An 11,075-nucleotide genomic window follows, 5' to 3' on the forward strand; every position below is an offset into this window, starting at 1 on the left:
TATCAAAATTTGCATACGACTCATATCAAGAGGAAGTCGTGACAGGTAGTGCAACACTTTTCAAATAGGAGTAGAACTTCCGTCGTATTCGGCGAGGTAAACTGGAAGATTTTCGGAGAATTGCATGTTTATTGATGGTGTGCCTTTTGTATATTATTGATTTCTCTCTTTTAATAGTGTGGAACAAAATAACTTTGAACCTGAACTGTATGTTTATCGATGAAATAAGCATCCGTGCGTGGGTTCGTATTCCGAGCGCGACAGCTGTTTGTGAAAGTGTGTCTTCGTCATGTAGTTCTTAGTCGTGTACTATTTTAGTGCTGTCAAGCTACATGTATTCTTTATAACAATAAGCAAAACAGTAAGCAAGCTAATTAGGGAGACGCGTATATCGGTATACGCGAATACGCGTATATTTAAACGCGAATACGCGTATATTTATACGCCAATACGCGTATGGTTATACGCACAAACGCATATAGATATACGCGTATTGTGCGCATATTTTGGTCAACGTATTTCTGAGTGGTACTCTACCTTGAGTTTGGTATTCAAGGTCAGCTGATTGTTTTCCCACACCCTCTTTCTCAACTTAGATAAAACGGCGGCAGCCTTGGTGATGCGCTGCTTGACGATCTCTGAATCGAGAGACAAATTACTGGACAGAGTAGAGCCAAGGTAGGTGAAATGAACGGTGACCTCAAGAACCTCACTTTTAATTCTGATAGTTTGAGGGGCCGGGACACTCTGGTCCATGACATTAGTTTTGTTAGTGCTAATTTTCAGGCCGATTTCCTCGCAAGCATGGGCAAACCTGTTAATAAGGTGTTGAAGTCCTTTCTCGGCGTGCGCGATCAGGTCCGCGTCGTCAGCAAACAGCATTTCTCTGAGGCGGACAGTCTGGACCTTGGTCTATGCCTTCAGTTGGGACAGACTGAACAGTTTCATGTCACTCCTGGTGTGCAGGTAGACGAGAAGACGCAAGGACACAATCTTTTTTTACACCACTCGTGATCTTGAAGGGCTCAGACGAGGCGCCGTTATAGCTCTCTGTGCCCTGCATGCCGTCATGGACGGAGGCACTGATGTTAAGTAGACTAGGGAAGGGGGGAGGGGCAGCCGATCTTCTTCAGGATCTTGAACAGGCCACTCCCGCTCACAAGGTCAAAAGCCTTGGTAAGATCGATGAATGCGTTCATCATGCGTTCAGGGCATTTCTCTTGCAGTTGTCGAATGGAGAAAATCATATCGACCGTGGATCGCTCCTCTCTAAAGCCAAATTGAGACTCAGGAATAACGGGGCTGGCAGGGACTTGCAGGCGAGACAGTATTACACGTGTAAAAGCCATGCCTACGATAATCAGCAAAAAACTAAGTTCTTCCATGGTCGGCTTGGCGCCGAGTTCCTCTAGTACGGGCAGATCCTTGATAGCATCAAGTGCTTTCTGAGAGACTGTGTTTATTCTGGAGTAAGGATCAAGATAGTGGCGCAGGTTTCTTGACTGGCTTGCCTGTTGCTTGCTTGATGCCCGCATACACGTCCCTGATATTTCCGGCGAGAGAGGCTTGCTGGATTCTCTCTGAGAGTTGAAGCCAGCAGTTATTCGTGCAGTGGCGTGCCGTTCGCTGGGCCTTGTTCCGAGTGGCCCCAAGAGTCGGGAGGTTCTCCTTTGATTGGTCACGCTCGTAGTCGACCAGAGCGTTGCGCTTCGCGATGATAGCTGGGTCCAGTCTGTGTTCTTCCGTTCTCTCTTGCCAAAAGTGAGCAACGCAGCACTGTAAATGGTGTTACGAAGAGAGCTCCATCTTTTCTCGGCACTCTGCTCATGGTGGTACATCAGCGATTTTTCAAGACGCTCTGCAACCTCCTGGATCTTGTCTGAGTAGGCAGTCTTGCTGGTGTTGGTACGTAGCTGACCTTTCTGCTTGGAGTGATATATTTTTTTAGGTGTCATGATCAGTTTCACCCTGCAGACAATCAGAGAGTGATCAGTGTTGCAATCGGCGCTGTGATAAGATCTCGTGTTGCAGACGTTGTTGAGTGAGTCACGCCTGGTGATAACCAAGTCCAGCTGGTGCCAATGTTTTGACCTAGGATGTCTCCATGATACCTTATGGCATGCTTTCCTCTGAAAAAAAAAAGGTGTTCGTCACGCACAGGTTAATGTGGTATAACAGCAGAGCTCAAGGAGTCTCTGACCATTGTCGTTTATTTTTCCTATGCCTTGATGCCTTGATCATGACACTTGGTCATGACTCTCGGTCCGCACCCACCCTATCGTTGAAGTCACCCTGGAGGAGAATATGTTCTGACGATGGGACCATGCCTATAACAGTCTACAGGGACTCATACAACTGATCTTTCACTTCGGGTGGAGATTGTAGACTGGGTGCATAGACACAGACCAGGTGAACGGTGCCTTCTGCTGTTGACAGTTGTAGTGTGAGGATTCTCACTGTGCCATTAGATGGAACCTGGATCATGAAACGTAGCGTGTTCTTCACAGAGAAACCCACTCCTTGCTCACTGGCCTCCTCGCTGCCCTTTCCCTGCCAGAAGGAGGAGTAGTTTTCTTCCTTCAGGGATCCACTGTCAGGAGGACACGTCTCCTGCTGGGCTGCGATGTCGACGTTCAGTCTTAGCACTTCGCTGTCTATAATAGCTGTCTTGCGGGCGTCATCAACTGCTTTTAGGTCCTCAGTCAATCCATTTTGCATCTTTCTTACATTCCAACCAGCTATTCGAAGAAGTGGAGTCTTCGTTTCATAGTTACTGTATTTTCCTGGTTAAGGGTTTAACGATCCACTTGTCGAGCTGAGCTTTAAGCTCCAGGCACCCACTGAAGCAGGCGGATCGTGGCGAGTCAGCACCTTACTGGCTGGGGGCTGCCCAGCTTAAGGCGGGCGATAGCTGACCAGTGGGATACGATGATCGAAGACAGCCCGTAGCGTCCAACTCTGCTCTGCTCTGCGAGCGCGGAGTTATAACTTGTAACTGCTGTTTTTCGTGTTGTGCTCTCACCGTGAGGCGAGACCGGAGTGGCGACAGCCTTGACAGGCCATCCATCTAGGACAAGTACAAGCCTGTTATAACAACCAATACGTTGCCTCGCGGGAAGGATAAGACTACGGGAGTAAACCCAGACAGAAAATCCGGTTTAGAGCCCCGAAGATGGTTGGTCGTCAATGCGATTACCATCCGGCAGTTCCTGCAGCCAATCCGGCTCCAAGTGTAATGTGTTGCATTTCCCTGGAACTCGTCGGTGTGACCGAGAGGGGGACCCTGTTATCTGGGTAGCACAAGGTCTATATATACCGTCGCCCAGGCTTGCACCCTGGAGAGTCGAGCTCCATCTACCCACCAAGTGCATGTTGGCTGGCTCGCCAGGAGCCGGCCTTTGACAGGTCTTGTATTTTGTCCTCACCAGCAAGTTGCCCCTGGGGGAGCCGGTTTAGACGCCGACCACCCGTCCATGCGGCAGGTTGTACTGGGTTACAATGTTACCAATAGCAGGCAATGTCTGACCTGACACGGTAATTTTCCCATTCACTACTTGCACAATCCCATAATACACTTCTATTACCTCTCTAAACGATTTGATCTCCGAACGCGTTGTCTTAAAGACTTCCGCCATGTTGATTTTGAGCCCTCGATAAGTATGGTTGTGGTAGAGACCCTGAACGCGACCACTGAAGAAAAATGCTGGGTTTTCCCCAAAAAAAAAACACCGGGTTTCAAAACAAACTGAGTTTCTTTTCAGAAAGCTGGGTTTCAAAAATTAAAATTGGGTTTTTAAAAAAAGCTGGGTTTTCAAAACAAAATTAGTTTATTTTAAAAAAAGCTGGGTTTTCCAAAAAAGAAAGGGGGTTTTCCAAAAAAAGCTGCGTCTCAAATACAAAAGTATTGGGTTTCCAAAGGAAAAAAAAATACTTGAGACTGAAAGTATATCATAAAATGACACCAAATAAACAGCTGGGCGTTTCATGACCCTCATGGACCACGGTACTTAAGTTCGTAGTAGTTGTGTATATTTTACAAATCATTGGTATAAATTGACAAGCTTTCTTATTAATTCCTTTGATTTTTTGTGTAATCCAAGGAAAATCAACAAATCTAGCATTTAAAGTGATAAAATCAAATGTAATTTTCTCAATCTTGCAGAAACAACGCGGGCTGTATACCATGTTGATATCATTTTGTCAGTCTAATACCAAAAAGAATGCACTATGTTGCGCTATACGAATTTAGCATTTCAAGTGATACTGTCAGATACCATTAGGGTTAGATACCATTAGAGTGCACCATGTTGAGGCATACAAATCTAGCATTTTAAACGATTCAATCAGATATCATTGTCTCAATCTAACAGAAACGAAAAGTCTAACATGTTGAGCTATACAACTGAGCGCCCAGTGATCATCTGTAGGATAGAGATAATTTGCCGGAGGTACAAGTCCACCTTGAAATGCTTTCAATCTCCACACAGGCAATATGGTGCCACTCAGCGCAGGAATCACAAGCTACCCATTCAATCATCTGCTCATCATCTGCGTCATTGTCGTCTTCTGCAAGTGGTGGCTCTTCACTGTTGCATGTATGGCAAACATTTGACATGTCAGTTCTCTGTCTCAAATTGGTTCGACGTTCTCGCCGTTTGGCTGCTGCTTTCTTTGCTCCCCTCTTCCGATTACATGCCACATCCTCCAAATGCTTCAGCCAGAGACAAACTTCTTCTGGGGGAAGAAGTGCCTCTTTTGCAATGGCTAGCAGAGAAAAATTGTCAGGCATCTCATACCATTTCTTGTGAGCTTCTAGAAAAATCTCATATGGTGGTTTAGCCTTTGATTCTTGCCACTGTTTACATAACCCAGAAGACAGTTTAGCTTCATGTGATGCCCAGCACAAAACCCACTGCATTCAGTGCAAGCATCATTTCCAAATGGCCTGGCAGGATCAGGTGTTGGTATACGCAGGAAAGAGATGGATGGGCCACCTGAGAACCATGGTATGTCTTCTGGTTGACTATACTTGCCGACTGGGTGAATGCACTGAGGGTTATAGCAGCATCTAAGCTAGAACAAATACTGGGATGGCAGATTTGGTACTAAATGCCCATTCCTCAGCTCCCATATTTCATGAAGGCTGTAGCATTTTGTTCTACAGCCGCTCGTGATCCTAATCAATGGATAGAAAACATTTAATAGAATTCCAACGTTTGATTCTCTAACGAAAAGCGAGTCAATATTATCAACAATCCACACAATCCCCACAAAAGAAGGTGTTCCATCAATTTAAATTGAAAATGAGTAGTTTTTGTATAAATGTAAAACAAGTGCTTACCTCTATTAAAAACAGCCGTCTGTAAGGGCTTTAGCCGCGATACTTCAATTCCAAGAGGGCCGGCGCACAGACTAACACATGGGACGATGCGACATGGTCCCATTCCTCCGCGCAAAAATTTGAAGCTTCCACCCTGGGACTTAGATTCTTAGTCAAATTCCCGAGGGTGGGGAGGCAGTGGGCAGTGCCCCACATATGCCCGGGTTGCCCCCCCCCCCCCCTTCCTTCCCCTCGGGCTTAACATTGATCGATGCATTATCATCTCTTTGCGACACATGTTTATATTTTTGTTGGCATTTTCGTGGATTGCGATGCCATCTGATAAGCGTTAAATTAAGGGACTGTGTAATAATTATCAGGAAGGGGGGGGGGGTGTCCTAAAATGAGCTTCACCAAAGGAAAAATTAGATAGGTACCCCCTCCAGCAGCGTCAAGATTAGCTCTGACCCCACCTCACGTTCTCTCAAAATTATGATGTGCCCCCCCCTCTCCCTCTCTAACCCGTACCTGTATTCACCGTACTGCAACCCATTCCACTGCGTCGTCAGGGATGAAGAGCACCTCGAAACTTTGTTCTTCATAATCGTCAATTTCTGAATCGTCTGATTGTTCATTATCTTCTTGGTCTTCGGAACTGCTAGATTGCTGCTCATCCGGGTTTTCTTTACCTTGAGCTTCCCCAGCACCTGGAACACGAGCTATGAGTGCTGCTTTCCCTCCGCTGACGGGTAATCCGTGTTCCTTTAGGTAGAGTTTCAGTTTACTTGCAGACAGCGAGTTGACTTCAACCTCGTCGGATCAATTAATGTCTGCCCGTTGTTTTGGCTTTCATTGCAAGGAATTTTTGGTGCTCTATGAAGTGATTACAGGCATTCACGTCAATCAAAAAGTCGTCGCACAATTTCTGCACCTCTTTGCTGTCGACCCTCCTCCCAGTGGCAAACAATCGCTTAACTTGGATGCTTGGCAGGAGGCTATCGATTTCCTCTCTTGGCACAACAGATGCTGAACAACGTCATTCAATAAAGTCTCAAGTCGGTTTAAACGTTCTGCATCTTGTAGAAGACCTGGATAGGGTGATGGCTAAATATAAAGCGACATTTCCTATTGGTGCCAAATCTAAAGCATCCAAATCAAGAAAAAAGAAGGAACAGAAGAAAAAAAGGGAGAAGAAGAGGATTGCTGCCTCAGAAAGCCGTAGGACCCGAACCTGTATAATTTTTCGGTCTTTGGGAGGTGAACCCATTGATGACAACTATGAAACAGAAGTATGTGGCATTCCTCAGCTAGAAACTGTAGACCTAGAAACCCTCTCGCTGTTTAAATCAAGAACAGACCTGGCATGTCTGCGGGACCTCTTAAATGCCAAATGTTTTATTGGCAAAGCTCACAACGTGGTTTGTGACTTCTGTGCATGAGCGATTGTTTCAATCTATCATATGTTGACATTCTAAATAAGTTAAAGCATGTGTTTATGTTGATGCAATATTTAGACATTATGGATAGTCAAAGGCGTGGCATCTGTCTATTTGGAAAATGTTTATTTATTCATTATCGAATTTGTGAAATTTAATTAAGACCCCCCTCAACTTACTTGAGAAATCTAATGTAGAGCCCCCCCCCCCCCTCCTTTCCATTATTTTAACTTAAGGCCCCCCCCCTCTGGTTTTAGGGCCCCCCTCCTGATAATTATTGCACAGTCCCTAAGTCTTTTCCCTCGGAAATCGAATCAAGACGCGGCAGAATCTTGTTTGTCGTCAATACCACACTAGTGATTCCTTTGATCAAAGAAGTTTGCAATTTCTGCATGCGAAGATCTTGTGTTCTGACATTCGTGCTCAGATTGTTCCAGACAAGCTGATGTACTTTAACTTTAGTAAGTGCTTCGCAATTTTGAGGAAGCGCTACTCTTTTCATTTTCTCCTGCAGCTTGTCATCGGCCATACCTTTTGTCAACAATGCTCCAGAGCTCATTGTCAATCGCGTCCCCGAACTCATCTACTTAGAGGTCTTGTTTAATGCTGTCAAGCATAATGCTTTTGGGGTTTTCATCAGAGGCTTTTCTCGTTTGTTCATCGGCGGCCTTTCCCCTTTTCTCAAGCAGAGAATCAATGTTCGGGGGCTCCCGCTCTTTTCCTTGTCCGCCCACTGTTCGGTCTTACTCAGTTCGAGATCTAAATCCTCTATTTCGAGCAGATTGCTCTCAAATTTTTCTAGCATGGTAGAGAAGCAATTCTCAATTGCTTTAGTGAGAAAACCACTCATGGTGGTGAATCCCTTCTCAATTGACGATTGAAGAGATAACAACTGCTCATTAGGACATGTTGTGTCGGAGGCGGGAATCCCAATTTGACGAATTTCATCACCTCGTTCTTTCCTAGCGCTTGAAGTGCCATCTAAACCACGTGTCTCCGTGCCAGTTTTTCCTATTTCTTGCAAGTCGGAGGATTTTTCTTTTTCTTTTTGTCCGTGACTCGGCATTTTCACTGTGATACAAAATTTTCTAAACAGTTCGCAATGAAAGGCAATACCCGCAATGAGTTCGCGTAGGCACAATGCTATCTCATGTGATCTCTCATTGCGGTGACATTCTTTGTCAACAGCAACAAAATGAATAGCAAAGCAAGGGTAATGCAAAAGGCTGTAGGTTCAAATTGATCTACAGAAAATCCGACAATTCTCTGAAAAAAATTAATTTCTGCATGTGTTACTTAATACGTAAGTAACGCGAATTGCGTCTGTCCTCACGAAAAAATCAATCAAGTTAGAGACCATTTATTTCTTAGTACGTTCAATTTTGGTAAAAAAAAGGAGAAGTTCAAGTACACCTAACAAGGTTTCTGCTAATTTTCATTCCCTTTCAGGTGGTTTCTGTTGGACACGAGGGACTCCAGCCATTTGACGAAGAGTGGATCATTACAGAATAAAGGAATATCCTGCGAGTTACAATTTACAAAGATATCAGCAACTTGCCCTCGAAAAACCTCATCATTCTGCCACCAAATGGATCAGAGTACTCTGGGGCCTAATTCTTCAGTGTTAAATAAAACTCAGCCATACCACTCAACTGTTGGTGTCTATGGTATTAACACCGAAGCCATCGCCGAATTTGTTCCCATTGCGTTCATCACTATCGTCGTTAACTCTGTAGTTTTTGTGTTGTTTCTTAAAACAAAAACATTACGCACACCAGCTAACTATATATTGTTTAGCTTTGCAATAAGTGATTTTATGACTGGACTACTGAATATTCCTTTGTATGTGATAGTCGTCCACACTTCAGTTATTTCCTCTAATCAATTGCGCTTTCAATTAGGCTTCCTCGTCACCGTTGTCCACGTGGTTACAGCCATTTTGTCTGCGTATCATATCTTCCTTGCCACACTGGAAATGTACATTTCAGTTACTTGTCCTGTCACGCACCGGCTCGTCAAAAAAGGAACAGTGAAACTTGGTTTGTTTATTGTTTGGTTTGTGGCAGTGTTCATTGGCTTTCTTCCTTTCGTTTGGATAGACAAAACCATGGACCCTTCAGGAACTAAATATTTTGTGGGCTACGTCATATTTTGTTTAGTGGTAGTATTTGTATTGCCATACAGCTTTATCTTATACGCCTTTGTCACAATTTTTCGAGCTCTTTCCGAGCGCCTCAAAAGAAGGACAGAACGCAGCTCAAATCCCCAAAGAACTGCGGCCCGAGAGAGAAAATGTGCAGCATTATTTGTTACCATGGCAGCATTATTTGCCGTCTGCTGGATCCCATACTTTTTACTCATGCTTCTTGTTGCATTTGACTTTAGGCCACCAGCTTTAAATACTGTCGCTCATGTTGTCATTTTGATTAGATACATAACGTCCGTTACAAATCCACTACTATACAGTTTATTTCGACCAGATTTTAACTTGGCTGCCAAACGGTTGATGAAAAAAAGTAATTTTGTAGGCCATGCGGTATCTATCCATTTGAAGCGGAACAGTAAGATTCCAGATTTAAATGAAGAAAGTCAAGCCGAAAGTGAGGAGCAAGAGTCAGACGAATGATGTAAAAGTTCTGTGTATGGTTCACTAGATCATTATTTATGCCTCTGGCGTTTATTCTCACTCACGAGAATAGGAATGTTGTAGTATGGCCGTTTCATGAACCAAACTTAACGCGTACGGATCAATACAACTTATTCCAAAATGGCCGCCATTTTCGTATTCTTTTGTGTTCTTGCCAATCGGCCCTTTTGGTCTCCCTTTTAAACGTAAAATTCAAAAGAATTTTAACCACTGCAAAAGGGCCAATTAACAATCAAACAAAAAAAGTACTAAAATGGTGGCCATTGTGGAAAAAAGGTGATAATGAAAAAGATATTTTTAAAATGACATTTGGCGTCTGAGAAGGGAACTTCCCCATTTGGGTCGACCCAGATTGGATTGAGCTTCCACTCAAGAATGGCTCGATGTCTGACTCAAGCCTATGGAGAAAGTGTAGAAAAGTTTGGCCAGCACATTACTGATCAAAATGCACTCGTTTGAGCTCGTTTGCTGAAAGCTCGGTTTGCTGAGGCCAAATATCTCTGTGAGATATATTTATGATCAAGAGTCCATTACTAAAGGGTAAGAATCTGATATCATGCTTGTCCTCATCTTCGTGTGGAAATTGTCAAGTTTTGAGGGAAAATAAACAAATTATATACCAAATCGGCTAACTGAAAGTTGCACCCACTTCAAATCTCCCGGGGTCAGGCCAATTTGGCAAATCTTACTCTTGGGTCATGGAATCTTTTTACAATTTTGAGATCTATTTTTATCTCCGATAAAATGTAAAGTAGATTAAATCCCTTATCTTCGAATTTACAAGCGACTCAGGACTGGCACGGGAAGAATCATGTTAAAGTGCCCCTGTGATAAAAAAAAACACTTCCTTTTTTCCTTCAGATTTTGAAAGTGTGTTTGCTTAACACCTGACTGGCAAAATTTTGAGCTTTAATTTTTATCCGAAGGCCGTTTACTTTGAGTGTAAGTGGATCCAGGGAAAAGGGACGTCAGAGGCTCACTAGCTTAAAATTTCAGCGTGTGAACGCAGCTTATTATATATGCAAAGCGTGAGTTTAAAAGTCTGAAAGCCCAAAACCCCCGTGCCGCATATTAATTATGCGGCGTACACACGTATTGCATTCTTAAACTAGTGAGCCTATGACGTCATTTTCTCCTCGATCCAACTCTCTCAAGAACATAATGTCAGTAATGGCGGATCATTAAATATGAAAATTACAGTTAAAATAAAGAGGTGTCTTTTTGAAATCAAGGCTTAAAACGTGGGTCACTTAGTGTTTTGTTAACATAGTTTTGAAATCCAAAGAAAAATATGAATTGATTTTTTGATCACAGGGGCACTTTAAAGCGCAGTTCATCTAATAAAAATAAAATGTCTTTATGGTGATATTGTCATGATATGTCATCATGTTGTGTTTCGCGTTAACCCTCGGGTCGAGTCCATATGGGATGGATAAAGGAGTTTAGTTTATTAAGAGACTGTTGTGCTGCGTCGGTAGGGAAATGAAACACAGAAATGGGCATCACGTTTACGGCAAACGGCAAACATCGGACTAAAATTTGCGTTTTGACAAAACTGGAAGAAGCTTGTTTGATATGAGCTCATTTCTTGCATGGCAGCAGCAGGTATCAAGTACGTATTCAAAAGACGAGTTAAAATAACATAATTTTCATGCTTTTATGACAAGCAGCA

At 43.4% G+C, this 11,075-nt stretch overlaps 1 protein-coding gene across 5 annotated transcripts in view; it reads left to right on the top strand.

Moving 5' to 3' along the window:
* The window catches only part of LOC138058022 (histamine H2 receptor-like), a 22,173-nt gene extending 11,366 nt beyond the window's left edge, over positions 1-10,807 (top strand). For all 5 annotated transcript variants that reach the window (XM_068903920.1, XM_068903923.1, XM_068903922.1 and 2 more), the window contains 2 exons: positions 597-678; positions 8,206-10,807. In XM_068903920.1, the coding sequence (XP_068760021.1) occupies positions 597-678; positions 8,206-9,382 (1,259 nt within the window). In that variant the 3' untranslated portion in view covers positions 9,383-10,807. The remainder of the gene's footprint in view (positions 1-596; positions 679-8,205) is intronic.
* The last annotated feature ends 268 nt before the right edge of the window (positions 10,808-11,075 follow it).

This window comes from Montipora capricornis, chromosome 7 (assembly GCF_036669925.1).
Source record: "Montipora capricornis isolate CH-2021 chromosome 7, ASM3666992v2, whole genome shotgun sequence".
NCBI classification, from domain to species: Eukaryota; Metazoa; Cnidaria; class Anthozoa; order Scleractinia; family Acroporidae; genus Montipora; species Montipora capricornis.